Source organism: Bos indicus, chromosome X, assembly GCF_029378745.1.
Source record: "Bos indicus isolate NIAB-ARS_2022 breed Sahiwal x Tharparkar chromosome X, NIAB-ARS_B.indTharparkar_mat_pri_1.0, whole genome shotgun sequence".
Taxonomy (NCBI): domain Eukaryota; kingdom Metazoa; phylum Chordata; class Mammalia; order Artiodactyla; family Bovidae; genus Bos; species Bos indicus.
The window spans coordinates 59,115,674-59,134,627 of NC_091789.1; the positions used below are offsets into that span (position 1 = coordinate 59,115,674).

The 18,954-nt window shown below is 44.6% G+C and overlaps 1 protein-coding gene and 1 long non-coding RNA gene across 2 annotated transcripts in view; one reads left to right on the forward strand and one right to left on the reverse strand.

Annotated features, from left to right (window-relative positions):
• The first annotated feature begins 3,533 nt into the window (after positions 1-3,533).
• Positions 3,534-12,481, forward strand: LOC139180863 (nuclear RNA export factor 3-like). The gene is made up of 19 exons (XM_070783430.1): positions 3,534-4,091; positions 6,668-6,824; positions 7,045-7,198; positions 7,836-7,919; positions 8,023-8,127; positions 8,240-8,320; positions 8,425-8,494; positions 8,654-8,742; positions 8,859-8,966; positions 9,113-9,222; positions 9,790-9,826; positions 10,177-10,245; positions 10,328-10,383; positions 10,485-10,592; positions 10,713-10,771; positions 10,878-10,993; positions 11,100-11,142; positions 11,658-11,730; positions 12,272-12,481. The coding sequence occupies exons 1-19, from the start codon at positions 3,680-3,682 to the stop codon at positions 12,435-12,437; spliced, it is 2,097 nt and encodes a 698-aa protein (XP_070639531.1). The 5' UTR covers positions 3,534-3,679; the 3' UTR covers positions 12,438-12,481.
• Positions 12,482-15,677: 3,196 nt separating this feature from the next.
• The window catches only part of LOC139180865 (uncharacterized), a 29,347-nt gene continuing 26,070 nt past the window's right edge, over positions 15,678-18,954 (reverse strand). Inside the window, exon 4 of the long non-coding RNA XR_011565083.1 lies at positions 15,678-17,245. This is a non-coding gene — a long non-coding RNA (uncharacterized lncRNA). The remainder of the gene's footprint in view (positions 17,246-18,954) is intronic.

Here is an 18,954-nt window from a genome sequence, read left to right on the forward strand (position 1 = left end):
GTTGGCAAAGTAATGTCTCTGCTTTTCAATATGCTCTCTAGGTTGGTCATAACTTTTCTTCCAAGGAAGATATATTCACATATAGATTTCTTAAACTATAGAGTAGGTCAATGATATCAAGAGCACACAAAACACTTGAAAAGAAAAAAAAACTATGTAAATAAGTAAGAACTAAATCATATTAAGTGAACAGGATTGTCATGATGTACCAAAAATATGATGCTTTTTTTTGCAAAGAATATATATCAGCATGGGTGTATGAGCGTGATTAAATATGTTAGTGCATTACATGCAGAGAAAAATCTGAAAAGTAGGCACCCAGAAGTTAAGAGAAACCCATGTCTCTATTTTTTTCGTATGTGTTAAACAAAGAGAAGTATTAATTGGTGACTTAGCATATTAAGAGAAACTTTGTAAAACAGGTTTATCAACAGCTGAGTCACAATAGTGTAGAAATACATTCATTGACTTAGGTATTAAACAGATCTCTGTAATGATTATTTGGTGAATATGCATTGTCAAAGATAGAGGATGTTTTAATTTTATAACGTTACATTTCTAGGGTGTTTTCAATATGTAATTTACTGAATAAAATGTTGAAAATACAAAAAATTGCACCCTGATAAAGATACAACATTCATATATTCATTGTTTCAGAAGGCATTGAAAACAATGTATTTGACAGTTTTCTATATGTGTGTGTATTTATATGTGTTTTTTGTCTCAAATTGTTTATATCAATTATCCATACACTAATTCGTGCAGCTTTCTACTCAATTCACTAGGAGGCTGGATTTCCAGTCCCCGGGCTTGAAGATCCCAGCATGGGCATAAACACAGAAGGACTGCTGCCAGTGTGAAGTCTAGAAATCTTGGCCTGTGGAGGGGAATCCGTTCAACTCCACACCAATACCACGGCTCTTTTCCATCCCCCATCCTTTGCCAGCCACCAGTTCAGACATTCACACCTGCAGTTCTGACTCTGTTCACCAGGTGGCAGCACTCTCCATTTTCTACATATTTTTCTTTCTCTCCCTCAACGAAAAGACATCATTTTTTCAAAGTAAAAAGTTTCCCAAAAGACAAAAGTAGGTACAACGGGACCTTAACTTTCTTTGAAAATTCAGACGTGTGTAAAAAGGCTAACAGGATATGTGTGTAGTTTCTATCCTGCTTCTCACTGAGGTATTATGTGTACTGTGTGAGTACTATCTGCCAGGAACTGTCAGTCCAATTCCTTATCTGCATCTCAGCCTCTCTCTTATCTGCAGACCTGCGTACCTGGAAATGCCCACAGGAAACAAGATGGATGTTAGTGGCCATCCCTGGGGTATGACCTCAGGCTCCATTCTAAGCAAAATGAGTCTGAGCTTGACTTTGACTCCTGGAAACCATCATGGAAATAAGAAATGATGTAGCTGAGTGGAAGAGCTTGTAACACAAGAGACTGTGGCACCTCCTAACTCAAACCCCCATCCTTTGGCATAGGACTAATAAGCTGTCTATTACCTTTCCTGACAGGACATCACTCAGAGAGTCAAGGATGAGATGATCAAAGTTGGTTTCAGTTTTGCTTCTTCTCACCAGATCCAGCTGGAGGTATCCCTTTCTCTTAGTCTTTTGTTCTGTCAGAATGATACACTTCGGAATTGGTTTCATATGTCTTCTCTCTAAGAAGATAAGAGGGTGGTTCTATCCATTTAGTCATCTGACAGGTCCATTTGAGATGACACAGAATTCCTGCTTCATGAAGATGTTCTCTGCCAGTCGGGGGGAGCCTGGTATGTATCCATGAGAGATGGCAAAGAGTAGAGACTGAGCTATTAAGACAAACACAGCATGAAGACTCTGGTCCAAATGCCCAACTCTCTTGACTTAGTGAAATGGTTTTCCCAGATTTCTCACACGATGGTCACTTGTTTTCTGGGTTCCTCTTACACCTGACACTCTAATATGATCCCTTTCTCTCTCTCCTGGCTACAAATGTACACCCACAGTAAATTCCTCTATAAGCTAATACTCGGGAAAAGTTTTCCAAAGATGACTTCAAATCCAGAGGCAGTAAGAGAAAACCCTGGTAACACTTGATTCCATTAAAAATTGCATGGTGAAAAATCTCACAAGCAAAGTAAAATGAAAAGTTACACATTGGGGAAAGTATACAACTTATGTAACTAACAAAGTTTATCTACTTGTAGTAGAAAGATTATGAAAAAGAAAAGGCCAATGAGAACATTCTGAAAGAGAAAGCACACTAGATACAAAGAAGTACTTCCCGAAAAAATGTTCCTTCAACATGTTAAAAACTGTTCAACCTAACTCTTAAGAGATGCAAAGAGGAAAAAATCAGGATGCCTCTTCTCATCATTTACATAGTCTGTGAAGAAATAGGGAGACATGTACATTTTTGCTGGTGGTAATGTGACATGGTACAATTCCTAACCAGGGTATTTGTTATGATGTAATGAAATTACCGGAGTACTTACCCTTGGAATCAGCAGTGCCTTTTCTAAGAATCTACCCTAAATTAACAATGCAAAAAGAAAAAAAGACATAATCACAAAGTCATTCCTGCCAGAACAATTCATAAGATTTTAATATAAGAAACAAGATATATACACCAACAGGGGGCTGGTTGAATAAACTGCAGTCCATCTACATCCAAAAGACCTATGCAGCTATAAAAACCAGTAAGACTCTCTTTCTGTATTGCTATGGAGTCATCACCAGGATAAAATGTTCAGTGATATAAAAAAACAGGTGTAAAAAAGTGTACAGAGCTGCTGCTGTCCAATAGGGTAGCTACTAGCCTCAAGTAACTACTTACAGTAAATTAAATTAAAATTACAAATCAGTCACAGTTGCCACATTTTAGTAGCTAAATATTCAATTCATGAATAAGCCTCTGTTAGTTAATGGTTGCTGTGTTGAAGAGCAGAATACAGAATGTTCCCAAATCCACAGAAATTTCTATTGGATAGCTCTGAAGTAAAATATAACAATTTTTACATATGAAAGGGGGTGAAAACAAATCTGTGTTATCTTTTCTTATATTTTCTAAACTGTATAGTTATACAAACGATGATAAAAATGTGTACCTATAAGAGGACAGAAGAGCAGCCTAGGATGCATGACAATGATGTAGAGTCTCTAAATATGAGACTTATGTTTACTGGCTCTATTCACTGAAAAGGGCAAGAAACACTGACAAATCCAGTAACAATCAGCAACTGTAGTCTCTGCACTGAATTCTCTAAACACATTTCCCACTGAAAGGAACCAGGCTTACTGGAGAAATGCCTGATTTCTGGTCTAGGTAAGGATTTTACAAGGTGAGTGTGGACTGAACTCTCATAACAGAAATTATATCAAAAAGAATCATAACTGGAGGGGCTCGCATTGGCCAAAGACAGAACAATTTGAACATCAAAAACATTAATGATTGTAATGCACTGCTGCTGCTGCTGCTAAGTCGCTTCAGTCATGTCCGACTCTGTGCGACCCCAGAGACGGCAGCCCACCAGGCTCCCCCGTCCCTGGGATTCTCCAGGCAAGAACACTGGAGTGGGTTGCCATTTCCTTCTCCAATGCAGGAAAGTGAAAAGTGAAAGGGAAGTCCCTCAGTCGTGTCCGACTCTTAGCGACCCCATGGACTGCAGCCTACCAGGCTCCTCCGTCCATGGGATTTTCCAGGCAAGAGTACTGGAGTGGGGTGCCATCGCCAAGATCCCTAAGCCTCCTGATTCTAGCTGGCCTCCTCTGCAGGGGTGGTACCGTTGGAAAGAGTTCCTTGGATGTTATGCTGGTAGCAAACTCAGAGGGCAGTAAGTACAGGAAGTTAAGTCTCCTCTGGCCCCCAAGACTCTCCTCCTCTATGACCTTGGGGAAAGGACTTCCTGTTAGGACGCCATCTTGTTTGTGTGGCTGTGAGGAAGGTGTTTGGGGCTTGCGCTCTTCCTACCTCAGCAGTTTTCTTGAAGCTTCTACAAGCTTCTATTCTACAAGCTTCCAGCTCCAGACCCACAGATTCTCTTCCAGGGCAGCCTGTGAGGACGGTGGTGACAGATCTCTGCCTTCAGGCCACCCTATGGGTGAGTGGTCTGTGTGAGACCTTCTCTTCAGAGCCCCCCAAAGCAGGAAAGGTTCTGGGTTCCCTCCCACACCCCAAAGCACAGGACCCCCAACCAGTTGACTGTTCTTCAGGGAAAGCGGGGAGAGAGCCCAGACTGACTATTTTCCGGTCTCTTGAGGAGATGGGCCAAGCGGGCTCTGACACACCCATCTCGATTCCATGTGGTAAACCTCCCCTCCGACGAAAATGGCCGTTGCTGACTTGAATTTTTCTCTGGCTAAGGAAAAGGCATGAGTCATGTTATCTTCTCAGGTCTAGGGTTTGGAGAGTGGCGAGGGTCACCTAGGTGGAGGGTAGGATTATATAAACTAATATTCTTTGGATTTATACTAGAGGTGGTGGAGGGTCAGAAACCCGACCGTTACTACTGGATATTACATTAACAGTTAGGGTAAATTGTATTAGCCCCTCGAAGCTTCTTGAGGCTTTATTGCCGGGCATGTGATATATTCTGGAATGTTTGATGAGTAGTCATGTGCATTGTCCTACGTCAATTAAATAAATTTGTTTAAGTCAGATTTTAAAATCCTCTCCCTCTAGCTGAGATTTTGGTCTGTCATTTTATGTGTCACTCAGTGGGATGTGTTAAAATTTCCCACTGTGACTGTGGATTTGTCCATTATTTCTGTCAGTTTTTGCTTTGTATGCTGGCTTTAAGAGGCATACAAATTTAGAATTTATATTACTATCTTCTTATTGCACTGAACCTGTTATCATAAAGGAATTTCCCTTTTAAAGTGCACCTTTTCTTTTACTGATATGGTTATACCAGTTTTCTGAGGTTAATGTGAAAAGGTGTACATTTTGCAATTTTCTTATTTTCTAATTTTCCTGATGATTAAATTTTGCATATATCTCTTTTCAGGAGTATTTGAAGAAAGGTTTCTTGTCCAGTCTGATACAATCTGTCTTTCTATTTGGAGTATTTCGTCTGAATCTTCTAAAATAAAAATAGATATAATTTGGTTTGTGTATATCATATTCTGTATTTATTTTTGCCTTTTCTAAGTTCCTTTTCCTTTCTTTTCCTTTGATATGGTGAATATCTTTTAACTATCACATCATTATTTTGCATGGTTTTCTAGGTAAACATTCTTTTGCTATTCTTGTAGTGTTCGCCCTTCAGATTACAATGTACATTTTTGCCTTTTCACAGTCTAATATTAGTTAATTAGTTCCTAAAACTGCTCAGTTATGGGGCTTTGAGACACTTTGATTCCATAAACTCCTTCCACATTTATTGTCATGCATTTTCATTCTCTCTATATATAAATCCCCGAAGGAAATTATTATCATTGTGTTATATAGTCAATACTCATTTAAATTTTCCTCCATATTCACAAATGTCATTCGTCTTTCTTTCCTGTATCTGTGTGGCTCCACCTAGGGTGATATTTCTTCTGCCCAAAGAAGAGCCTATAATATTTCTTTAGTTTGGATCTTTAGGTCAGAAATTTTCTGAGTTTTTGTTACATGATGTGGAAATGCATGTCTTTTCTTTTAAGGACGTTTTTCCTTAAAGCACATTTTTTGTCCTATTAATGTTGGTCTTTTAAAAATATATTTATTTATTTATTTTTGGCTGTGCTGGGACTTGTTGCTGGGTGAGGGATTTCTCTAGTTGCAATGAGCAGGGACTACTATCTAGTTGCAATGCACAGGATTCTCATTACCATGGCTTCTCTTGTTGCACTCTTGTTGCAGAGCACGGGTTCTAGGGCACATGTGCTTCAGTAGTTTTGGCTCATAGGCTCTAAAACACAGGTTCCGTTTCTGTGGCACAGGGCCTAAGTTGTCCTGAGGCATGTGGAATCTTCGCAGACCAGGGACCCTGGTGTCCCCTGCATTGGCAGGTGGATTCTTAATCACTGAACCACAAAGGAAGTCCTCCTATTAATATTGTTATCCTAAGTTGATATCTTGGTACATTTGGAAACTTCTCAGCCAAGTTCTCTTCAAATACCACTTCTCCCCTGTTCACTTTCCTTCTCTATGGGGCTCACATTAACCATGTATTAGGTATACTCATTGTATCACCTTTAATTCTCTTTTTAGGGGGAGGGTATTCTCCATATTATATCTCTCCAGGTTCCATCTTGGATCTTTTCATAAGACTTACCTTTCATTTCTCTAATTCTTCCTTCAGGGAGGCAGATCACCTTTGACCCTTGAACTGTCACATCAGGGTAGATTTCAGGGTAGGGTTTATTGTACTCATAGAGCAGAGCAGAGAAGTGAGACTTGGGGATAAAAAGCCACTTGTCCCAGGTCACCTAACCTGAACCAAGTAGAACACAGCCTAACATCACAGACTGCACTCTACATCCAGACCCTTTCCCTGGTTTCTTGTCTGTGACTGCTCCCTACCTCTCATTTCATGAAAAGTGGAGCCATGGTGAGGTCTCTCAGCCATGTTTTAGCTCTATGATGCATGTATGTTTAGATTATAAAGAATGATGCTTCTTCATTAGTCATGATATTTACTCAGGACTACTTCTGATACTGGGACCACTGATATGTTGTTGTCAATTTTAGGGCACACTGATAAAGTGAACCCTTTACAAAGAAGAGCACGAAGCTCGGGTATTACCCAAAGGCAATACGCCTGTTGGTCTGAACCGGTCACTTCCCAGCAGCAGCAAGACAGAGATTCAAAAGAAAGTGATGCTCGTATGGACATCCAAGGAAGATAGTAAGTGACCAGTCACCATGGCTGACATGTACCAACCAATGAACAACAAAACCTTGCAGTTAAATATGTCATTCTTCTCTCCAACTTGCCAGAGTAAAAAATGATTGGATCAGGTTAATGTTTGAGCACTCTTTATTATAACGTTGGTATCATTTGGGAGAATGTAGAGAAGACTTTCTAAGCCTATATGGACCACTTTTTTCTTTCCACTTCCCCACAGTGCTCCGTATGCCATTCCATCCCATCACTGGAGAAGTAGTTTTCAGAGAATAGACCAAATGCATGTTAACATGGAGACAGAGCAAAAGCCTCCAGAGAGAACAATGAAAACAAACAGACAAGATGAGACCTTGGGGAGCTGGTTCAAGATTATTGTGAGTATCCTGGCTAAATGAACCTAATACGTAGAAGATGACAGAGTCGTGTTGGATCTGTGTAGAGATGCTGGGAACTTTTCTGGGGCAGTGGTGTTGGTAATCTGTCTTGATATTACTAGGAGGTATCTTCTTAGATCATCTAAGGGCAGGTGCAGAGAAGCGGTATGAAGGAAACAGACTGACTGCAAGGAGGAGCATGGGAGAGGTTGACTGAAAGCAAAGGAGGAAGCCTACTGCCATGGGGATGGAGCATTTCATACCAGATGACGAAGTTTGGCTTGAGCCGGGTGTGGGAGGAGGTTGAGTCAGACAGTCTCTGACTGTCACTCTGTCTGTCCGTGACAAGAGTGACAGGCCAGGTGTACCTCATGTGGATCTCCTGGAACTTTGTAAAAGGAAGTACATGTGAAACATATTAAGTCAATTTTTTTTTTCAGGAAGCGTATCTGAATGCAAAGAAAGTGTATATAGAAAATCCTTCTCATACCAAAGTTAGTGATAACAGATATTGTTTTATCTTAAGAAATTATTTAAAACCTGAAAAACGGCCCTAAAGCAAGACACAGTTGGGTCTTACCTTAATCTTGGATTCCATTGTATCCATTCTCTTTCCCATTTGTTCTCTGATTCCTAGATTCCCTTTGGTATAAAATATGATGAGAAGTGGCTGATGAATTTGATTCAGAAGAAGTGCAGTGTCCCCTTTACTGCAGTCGAAGTAAGACAGGACATGGAGATGATGCGACAAACTGGGGTAGATTGCGGGCCCAGAGAAATGGCACTGGTCTCATGTTCTGCTTCTCCTGTCACTCTCCCTACAGTTTCACTATGAGAAAATGCAGGCCCAGTTCTTTGTAGAGAATGCCAACGTTGCCTGTGCATTGAAGAATGTCAGCGGCAAGATTTGCAATGAGGATAATGAAAAGGTGTGTGTCAAGGGCTGACTAAGGGCAAGAGGGCAGGAGAGCGGCATGGTCTTGCTTGATCCCATGCACAGATTTCCTGGAGCTTACCCAGCCCTTCTTGTGTTCTCTACAGATATCTATCTTTGTTGAGCCCTGTGATGCACCCCAGTCTGTGCAGAAGACACTGACATCTGAAAAGTTGGAGCAGATAAAGGTAATGCAGACTCAACACAAGCTGTGCCCTCATAGCCAGACCCACCTCTTCCCCCCACTCACCCTCAGACTCAGGCTCGCTGGACCCCATCCCTAACTCTGCAGCTCACCATGAACAAACCATACGATGCCTGCCAGCAAGCTCTTGACATCCAGAGACTCCGCTTTGGCCCTGGTATGGCTACAGTAGTGACTGCAGGGCAGGTGAGGGTAGAGGGTCTGTCTGAGTAGAGCACTCAGAGATGGTATCATGGGGAGGGCTTGGGCTTGGTGCTGGAGGTGTTCCAGCTGGGACCCTCTCAGCCTGTGTTTCCCTCCTTCTGGTTTCCTGGAGACTTTATACCGTGTGATATTGGAACGACATGGAACCGTAGAAATAGCACAGCTACCTCCCTGAACATCCATCCAGGGATCAGGCCCATGGTGAGGACCTAGCCCCAATGTTGGGACCAATGGTGAGGGAGGGAGACATTGGGTAGAAGAGGCAGATATGTCTCAGGTATTCCCTTTGGAGTCCTCACTCTGTTTCCTCATTCTAGCTTTCATCTTTGTACTTGAGCAACAAGAAACCCTACTTGGTGCATGGCCTGTCCACCATTAAGGAGATTGCTTCCACCACGAAGAACTTGAATCTCTCCAACACTGAGGTGAGGTGGGGCACCCAGATCCTCCTTCGAAAGGAATGTGGGAGGCCTTATGGGTGGCGACAAACAAAGGAAAGTGGATTTGTAGGGAAAGGAAGGGTGTGGGTGCAGAGCCATTTGGTCCATGTGGGTGTTCCCTATAATTCTAGGTGAAGATTGCAGGGGAGATGGACAAGGGTCATCAGCTGGAACCAGAAAGGATGTGTGCAGACAGAAGCGCTGTGTGCACCACCTTCCGTGATGAGTCAACCAACATGAGGTCTTCCTCTGCCTTGTCTCTACACCCCTATGTCTCTCTCATCTCTCCCCTCCTCCCTCCACTCCCTTTCTGTCTTTATTCCCCTCCCTACCTCCTGAGTCCCCCCTCAATCACCTCCCTGCCATAGCACCTGGTCATCCCTGAGGTGTGTCCTGACTTGACAGCATGCTGGACTCCCAAGTGAGGTAGCAAAGCCCCGGGCTCCCATCCTCCCATATCTTCTTTTCTCTACAGCCTTCACTGGGCCCTGGAGGAAGGAAGGAAGGGATGGAGGGGAGTAAGGCCTGCAGACTGGATTTGAAGTGCCGGTCCCTGTGGCACTGCAGAAGGGAGTCAGAACAGTCTGGCTGGGAGCTACGCAGAGGAAAGGAAATGGAGGAGGAGGTTCAAGGAAGGGGTGGAGGGGACAGTCTCCCTCTTGGTCCATCATAGAGTGGTGACCAGGGCCCTTGAATGCTAGGATACTGAGGTGTGAGGGTGCTGTGATTACTGTAAGTGACTTGCTCCCATGAGGAGGGTCGCGTCCATAGTTTCACTGACATTTTTCTTTTGTCTTGATTTTGGCAGCACCCTCCTGGAGTTGTTCCCCAGGTTACTAAGCTTGGTACGTGCATTCCTTGATCAGACGCCTCTAACTAGTACTGACAGTGCCCTGAAACTACTCGGAAACCCGTTAGGACCTGTCCAAGTTCCGTTTTTTAGCCTGGCCCTTAAATGTCCTGTGGGAGGGGGGTGTACCATTCTCTGTGGGCACCTGAAAAGGCTCTGGATCTTCAGCCATGTTCTCCACAGGCTTCGGGGACCCATGGTGATGACAGAACATGTAGTCCTGCCTCCGGCATTTCCAGGGACACTTTCTTCCCTACCCCCAGCCCATCCTGGGCCCATCCTTTTCCCTGACTATCCACCACCACATCCTGGACTGCACTGCTGACTTCCTCTTCCCTCCCCTAGGATGGCCAGGAGACACTCTCAGGTTCTAAATGTGCTGTGGAAGCCCCCAAGTGCTTACCAATGTGCAAGGTGAGCACAGAGGATCCAGCAGGGTTCTAGGTGGTACATGAGGAGGTGTCAGCCCTGGTCCTGAGGACTGTTTTGATTCTAGGGAAGCTTCTTTGGATCTGAAGAGTTGAAGAGTCTAATCCTGAAATTCCTGCAGCAGTAAGTACTCCTGAGAATCTGAGCAAGGGGAGGGCTAGGACAGGGGAGGCCACCAAAGCTCCAGACCACACAGATGTACTGTCTTCACTGCTTCCCCTCAGGTATTACTTGATCCATGACTATGGGGACCGCCAGGGACTCCTGGGTGCTTATCATGAGGAGGCCTGCTTCTCCCTGGCCATTCCATTCCAACCCAAGGACCCAGCTCTGTGAGTATCACAGCCTAGACTCTTCCCCCAGGCCATGTGGTTCCCCAGTAGATGCAGGCCAGCTCCTGCTGACACCTATGGTGGCCGGACCACCACCTACTGTTCCTCTCTGTCTCCTAGAAGCAGCACGTGTGCTTACTTCTTGGACAACAGGAATATGAAGATACTCAAGGACCCCAGTGAGTGTGTGGTGGGAAGACTGGGCCAGAAAGGGTGGTAAGGGGGCCAATCATAGGGTCCATGGCATGGCAGACATGACCTTTGCTTTCTTCCCCTCCCCCACAGACCTGCGTGTCCAGATGATGAAACACACAAAACATGACATTGTGCATACCCTCTGTGCGTTGCCCAAAACTCAGCATGACTTCAGCTCCTTCGTGGTGGACATGTGTTTTCAGATGGTGAGCAGGTGCTCCTCCCTTGGTGTTGGGCGGGGGGGCGGGACAGGAAGCACATCGTAGGGAAGATGTTTAGGGGTAGCTGAGTAACTAGGTTGGTCTCTCTCAGGAAATGATGCTCTGCTTCTCTGTCAACGGGGTGTTCAAGGAAGGTATGTGTAGATCCTTCCCCCCATCATGGACCCCCTCCACCAAAACCCTTCCAGTTTCCCTCCAGTCCACTCCTCTCCACTCCCCTTTCCTCTCCTCTGCTCCCCTCCAGCCCTCAAGTCTTCCCACAGTTCAGGTTTGAAGTGCGTCCGTGCCTGCCCTTTCTAGCCTGGGCATTGGTGACATAGGATGTCGAGTTTAGTGGCTCCCATCCCAGATCCTTACATTGAGAACTTGGGCCATTATAGTTTCCTCATTTGCAAAATGGAGTCATAATGTGCACCTCTTGGGCAGGTGTGAAAAATGCATCGCATGAACTTGTGAAGCTTTTGTCATGGAACATGTTATTGGGAGCAGACGGCTCCTACAGTTGCCCTCCCCATTCCCAACACCCTGGCTCCCCAAGGGAACAACTGTCCCCTCAGCCTAACTGTCAAGTCAGACCCTGACTGGGGAATGACATGGGAGCCTGTAAATTATGTGGGGGCTGTAAGGGGTACTCTCTTTGTTGTTGAAGTGGAAGGAACGTCTCCTGGCTGTGTGCGTGCCTTCACCCGGACCTTCATTGCTACCCCTGCCAGCCCTTCCAGGTGAGAGCCGTGTTCTGGGCAGAAATCCCCATCCAGCCTGGGCTCAGGGTCCTGGGTATGTGGATGCAGACCTTAGGTTTACTCAGTATTATGGAAAGTCAGCAGGGAGAGCCAAGGACCAGTCTAGCCTAGTGGTTAGGAAGAGTATGGGCTCTGGAATCGGCATATAGGCTCTTTCCTTGACTCAACACTCACTGTGTGACCTTGGTCAAGTCATATGATCTGTCTGTGACTCAGTGTCTTCTTCTGAAAATGGGGATCAGACTGTACACTCTTCTACTGGAGTGTACTGGGCTACTGTTCAGGGTAATTGTAAAGTTGTTCCTGGGTTGGGGATCAGCCTATCCACTGAGTGAAGCTGGTAGACAATCTCTCCGAAGGTGGGCTCTATGCAAGGGGCAGAGTAACAGTCAAGGAGCCTGTGGACAGACACAGGAGGGGGATGGAAGGAATCTGGTTGCTGACTGGCAGTGGGAGCAGTCAAGACTGGGGGTGTGGGTGGTTTATCCATCAGTTGTCCAAATATGCATTTTCTCCCCAGTGTTTGTATAGTGAATGACGAGCTGTTTGTGAGCAAAGCCAGTCCCAGTGAGGCTCAGCATCTGCATTCTCCATCCCAGTACCTACACTCACCTCCAGTTCCACGCACACCCTCTCCCAGGAGCAGCAGGAAATGGTGCAGGCTTTATTCATCACGTCTGGGATGAAACTTGAGTAGCCTCAGAAGGAAGTGCTAGGTGTGCATGGGGACAGAAAGGAGCTGGCAGGAGTAGAGGAGCTAATAAGTGGATCTTGCAGATAACTGTTTTTGCTTATTTACTTTACTCATTAATACCCTGCACATGTCATTCTCAATACAAATTAATTTACCTAGTTGTTTTGAATAGGTGTGCATTACTTTTCTGAACTCCATGAACCTTATTCTTTTATTGACAGACATTTAGTTTTCAGGAAATTTACCCATTACACACTGAGCTCACTCTGCTGCCTATGTCACAGTAAACATGGAAGCTGCTTCTGACCCATCGTTTAGGAAATGACACTGTATGGTCAGTGTATCCACTTTGTTCCTAATAGATACTACCTGTTCTTCCTCCATCTCAGGTGCCATTCTGGCAACCACTGAGATTAATACAGGTGCCATTCAGGTTCTCCCTCTTCCCATGGTGAGGTCTGGGAATTCAAGCCAAGAGGCCAGGTGGTCAGCAAATGAGACTCAGGCCTCCTAGTTCTGTTCATTTTCCAACTCTCTCCCTTCATTTCCTCCAAGCCTAGCACAAGATCCTAGAGCAAGCCTTCACACAGACTTGATCTAGGATCCCAAAAACAGTCTTGACAAGAAACCCTTGGGTTTCATCATCTTCATCCTCATCATCTTTGCTGTATCTTACATCCGATCTGAGAATATCCCTGTGACTAAGCCGTAGGTCTGCTTGGAGCTCAGAAGCCAACACTTAACTGACAGTCATCCACCCAAAAGGCTAGTTTTTCTGTGTATTTGTCCCAATCAGGTGATCTTCCTGACCCAGGGATCGAACCAACATCTTTTGTATCTCCTGTACTGGCAGGCATTGTTTACCACTGAGCCATCAGGGAAGCCTTCTAAATGAATTAAAATCTGCTTATCTGGAATATTTTGGGTTGGCCAAAATGCTCTTTTGGGTTTTGCCATAAGATGTTAGGGAAAAGTCCAAACAAACTGTTTGGGCAAGCCAATATTTAAAGCAACTGAATGTGTGAAAATTGAGTTTGGTGCTGGCTGGCTTTTTGGCTAATGGATTCCAGCTTGTTGTGAAGACATAAAGAGAGACCATCTTTGGCCCCGTCATATAACAATGTCTGTGTTGGAAAATAAATTGGTGTGTTTTTTCCAAGTATGAGTGTGTTCATAGGAATATGCTTGTGTCATTAAATAAATGTGCAAGTTCATGCATGTAAGTGAACAGGTGATAACATACAGGGATATTAGCATGCTTGTGTATGTAAGTGAAAATGCAAGCATGCTTATTTGTCTCACTTTTTTTTCTGCCCATGCCATGTGCCTCATGGCACTTAGTTTCTGGACCAGGGATTGAACCCAGGGCCACAGCAGTGAACGTGTAGAGTACTAACTACTGGACTTCCAGGGAATTTCCATATGATATTTTAAAAGCACTTCTGACCCTAAAACAACAAAGGTTTTAACAGTGCAGATCCACATAAATGCAAATTTGTTCAATAGCAAGTACTACACAATATGTATTAGCTGTGAGGTAAAATCCTGGATTCACAGGAACCTGATATTCAAAGAGTAAACCATATATTATATATATTTAAGTGCACATGGAGGGTCCGTACCCCTAACCCCTGCATCACACAAGGGTCAATGACATTAGTATATTTGAGTGAATGAATTTGTGAGAGTGTATATGAGTAAATGCGTGAGCTTCTTTGTGCATGTGAACACATTCCTATTTCTGAGCATGTTAATGTATATGTGAGTATGAATGTAGAATGTAAGCATGACAATGACTGATTTTCCCAGCACATTGATGTGAATGTATTAGTAGTTACTGTGAGCAAATAAGTGTATGACCATGTCTGTGCAAGTGAATGTGACCTTGTACATGTATATAAGCACATGTGAGAGTGACCGTGGTGCCTATTCAAATATGAGTTTACATTTGTAAAGTGAATGGGACTTTTCCTATGGATGAGTGAATTTGTGACCATGGACATGAATGTTACCATATTCGTGTGTATGTGAATGAATATGTGTATGAGCATGTGAAAGCAGAGTATATTTCTGTGAGCTAATGTGCAAGTGTGTGCATGTGAGTGTATTAGAGCATCTGTGTGTGTGTGTGTAAATGTGTGAACTTCATGTTAAGTGTGAGCATATTCATCTGTAAGCATATGAATACAATGTTCTTTGTGAGTATGTTGTACCTGGGGAAATGTATGAATATGTGATCAGGAACATATAGAATGTGTGTGTGTGTGTGTGTGTGAATGTGAGAAGGTTTGAGGGAATGCATGTATAAGCATGCATTTTATTGAGTGAATGTGTTTAGTTCAGTTGTTCAGTTGTGTCCGACTATTTGTGACCCCATGGACTGCAGCACACCAGGCCTCCCGATCCATCACCAACTTCTGGAGTTTACTCAAACTCATGTCCATTGAGTTAGTGATGCCATCCAACCATCTCATCCTCTGCCGTCCCCTTCTCCTCCTGCCTTCAATCTTTTGCAGCATCAGGGTCATTTCAAATGAGTCAGTTCTTGAGCTTGTCAATAGGCATATGGGGTCAGAGGGAGGGAGCATGGACCAAGGTCAAAGTCTGGGGATTGTCAGATGTAGATAATACACATTATCTCTGAGGCACTTCACCAGTATCTTTCACATTCTGATCTGTTTCACACTTGATATCTTAGTTGGGAGAGGATGGGATACATTATCCTTTTTTGTCATGCAGATCTGAGACATATGAGAAAAAGATAGTCCCTGGATTGATTTGACCCTGCTTATGTTGTCAGCCTGCTTATTTAACTTACATGCAAAGTATAAGCCCTCAAGCAGCTGCTGTTCACAACACTCTGGCTTCCAGGTCTCTGGCCCAGTGGGAAGAAGCTGTGCAAGCTTCACCCTGGCACCTCCTCCTCTTCTTCTCACTGCCCCTTCTCAAAGAACATTAAATGTGCTAACTGAACCTGAATGGGACAAAGTTGTTAAGGCGTCTGCTGGTGAACTTGTTGGGGAAGAGGAAGAATGGATTAGTCTTAGACACTACTTCACCTCTGACACAAAGACTCGATTCAGTCTGGTGTGAGCATGCACAGGGAGATCTAGGAGTCCCCAAACTCTGAGGCCGTTGAACCAAATTCCCCAAAGTCCTGCCTGAAGAGAGGGAGAGGTGGGAGGAGAGGTGACTCTCACGGGGTAAGTGCCACTGCCTGGATCCTTCTTGCCACTGATTACCTCACAGACCAGGGGATGGGCTTGGGCTCAACTTGCCTGTGGAGTATGCACTGGTTTGAATGGGTTTCAAGGACTGTTGACATGAAACTACCACTTTTCTTGGCAGCACTTTCTTTCACATTCTCACTGTTCTTTATCCTCATCCCTCATCCTTTCTCCTTACTACTCTACTCATCTGTGTCCAGTTTCAGCTCTCATTCTCCTGCTGCCTCTCACTTTCTTCCATTAAATGCAATTCACAATGTAACCCAGTAATGCTCACTCCTTGAATCCTAGAGCCTCACTCTCTTTCACATTCAAGTTGCGAATATCTTCTCAGGTCCTCTTTTATCCCAGAGTGACACCCCGGCAATTTTAACCTTGCCCTTGCAGTACTTACAGGCCCCTGGCAGATGCTGGCCATCCTCTTCTCCTGCTCTTTGGGGCTGAGCATCCTTCCTCTCCAGATGATGCTGCAGTTGTAGGCCAGGCAGAGAACCTACGTCCTAGGATACCTGTACCAGAGTGTTCATGTTTGTTCTCTGCTTTCCCCAAACCTGCCACACACTCCATTCATATGCAACTGTCCCACCTACTGGCCTCCCCAACACACACACACACACACACACACACACACACACAACAACAACAGCTTGAGACTTAGTGCCTGCTATGCTGTGTTCTGTCTAAACAAAGTCTAAAGGTGTTCTTGCATTTCCTTCTTCATCCAGTTCAGTTCAGTTCAGTTAGTCATGTCCGACTCTTTTTTGACCCCATGGACTGCAGCACGCCAGGCCTCCCTTTCTGTCACCAACTCCCGGAGTTTACTCAGACTCACGTCCATTGAGTCGCTGATGCCATCCAACCATCTCATCCTCTGTTGTCCCCTTTTCCCCTTCTCCTCCTGCCTTCAATCTTTCCCAACATCAGGGTCTTTTCAAATGAGTCAGTTCTTCACATCAGGTAGCCAAAGTATCGGAGTTTCAGTTCAGCATAAGTCCTTCCAATGAATTTTCAGGACTGATTTCCTTTAGGATTGACTGGTTCGATCTCCTTGCAGTCCAAGGGACTCTCAAGAGTCTTCTCCAACACCACAGTTCAAAAGCATCGATTCTTCTGTGCTCAGCTTTCTTTATAGTCCAACTCTCACATCCATACATGACTACTGGAAAAATCATAGCTTTGACTAGACGGACCTTTGTTGGCAAAGTAATGCCTCTGCTTTTTAATAAGCTGTGTGGGTTTGTCATAGCTTTTCTTCCAAGGAGCAAGCGTCTTTTAATTTCATGGCTGCAGTCACCATTTGCAGTGATTTTGGAGCCCACAAAAATAAAGTCTCTCACTGTTTCCCCATCTATTTGCCATGAAATGATGGGCCAGATGCCATGATCTTAGTTTTCTGAATGTTGAGCTTTAACTTTTTCACTCTCCTCTTTCACTTTCATCAAGAGGCTCTTTAATTCTTCGCTTTCTGCCATAAGGGTGGTGTCATCTGCATATCTGAGGTTATTAATTTTTCTCCCAGCAATCTTGATTCCAGCTTGTGCTTCATCCAGCCCAGTGTTTCTCATGATGTACTCTGCAAATAAGTTAAATAATCAGGGTGACAATATAAGCTGGGTGGCCAAGCCTTCACCCAAGGCTTGGCCAAATCAATCCAGGGACCACCTTTTTCTCATATGCCCCTGATCTGAATGACAAAAAAGGATAATGTATCCTACCCTCTCCCAACTAAGGTATCAGGTGTAAACAGATCAGAATCTGAAAGACACCGGTGAAGTGCCTCAGAGATAATGTGTATTATCTACATCTGACAATCCTCAGGCTTTGACCTAGGTCCATGCTCCCTCCCTCTGACCCTAGATGCCTACTGACATACTATCTTGCTGAAAACAATGGGAAAATGTGCTTACTGTTTTTAAATTGCTGCTGTTAGCCTTTTCTGAAATACAGGAGAACATGAGGTAGCAAGTCATGAAGTAGCAACTCCCATGACATCTAAGACTCCCATGAGGGAGCAAATCTCCTGACACGCACCAGTGCTTGGCCCAACTCACCCAAAAGTTATCAAGCAAGGGGAATTGTCTGTGCTCCAACACCTGAATTCTCCTATACCCAGTCCTCTGGCCCTCAGTCTCCTCCCTAGGGGCCCCACCTAGAAGTACTGTCTTTATAAGGTAAGGTACAGGATCTTGCTCTCTGCCTTCTCCATGTCAGCATCCCAGCCCATAGGTACACACTCACCCTGGAACATGTGCCCCACACCTTATCCCCTCACCTTCTGGAGGGAACAATGGAACAAAAGGAAAGCAATAGTCACCTGATTCACCTCCAAAACTCAGGGCCCATGGCAGTGACCTTGGTTTTCAAGGAAGCTCCCGGGGCAAACATGTTACCCTCACTGGTTTAAACATAGGTGCCAAATCCTCACAGTTGTGTGCTCTTTAGGGTAGAGTCCCTGGAAATTCGGTATTTGCATTCATTAACCTCATAGATTTCATATGTAGTTCAACCTCCTCTGTGTGTGTGTGTGTGTGTGTGTGTGTGTGTGTGTATGTATGCTAAGTTGCTTCAGTCATGTCTGAGTCTGCAACTCCATGGACTGTAGACCACCAGGTTGGTCTGTTCATGCGATTCTCCAAGCAAAAATACTGGAGTGGGTTGCCATGCCCTCCTCCAGGGAATCCTCCCAATCCAGGATTGAACTTGCCTCTCTTATATCTCCTGCATTGGCAGGAGGGTTCTTTATCACTAGCACCATCTGGGAATCCTTTGTTCAACCTTCTGCTAAGTCGCTTCAGTCATGTCCGACTCTGTGCGACCCCATAGACGGCAACCTACCAGGCTCCCCCGTCCCTGGGATTCTCCAGGCAAGAACACTGGAGTGGGTTGCCATTTCCTTCTCCAGTGCATGAAAGTGAAAAGTGAAAGTGAAGTCGCTCAGTCGTGTCCAACTCTGAGCGATCCCATGGACTGCAGCCTACCAGGCTCTTCCATCCATTGGATTTTCCAGGCAAGAGTACTGGAGTGGGGTGCCATTGCCTTCTCCGGTTCAACCTTCTATACAACCTCTATTCAATGTACCCTTTTTTTGTCATTGATTTATGGTTCCAGGTGGGCCCTGGGCAAGAGAATACTACTATTCTGTGGAATCAGGGTGGGTTTCCTGTCACATCGAGCTGTGTGGTCCAGGCTACCTGCCCTTTCCAAGGGGAAGGCTCAGAGTGAATACGGAAATAAACTGACTCATTAGCGTCATGGTGGCTTGTGTTTATGTTTCCTCACCAT

What these genes read in the sequence shown, in the direction of transcription:
- LOC139180863 (XM_070783430.1), top strand. Translation starts at nt 3,680, where the DNA reads ATGGGATTTTCCAGGCAAGAGTACTGGAGTGGGGTGCCATCGCCAAGA. An exon ending in ATCCAGGGATCAGGCCCATG is followed by an intron (nt 8,743 to 8,858) that starts GTGAGGACCTAG and finishes TCCTCATTCTAG; the next exon opens with CTTTCATCTTTGTACTTGAG. An exon ending in AGTGCTTACCAATGTGCAAG is followed by an intron (nt 10,246 to 10,327) that starts GTGAGCACAGAG and finishes TTTTGATTCTAG; the next exon opens with GGAAGCTTCTTTGGATCTGA.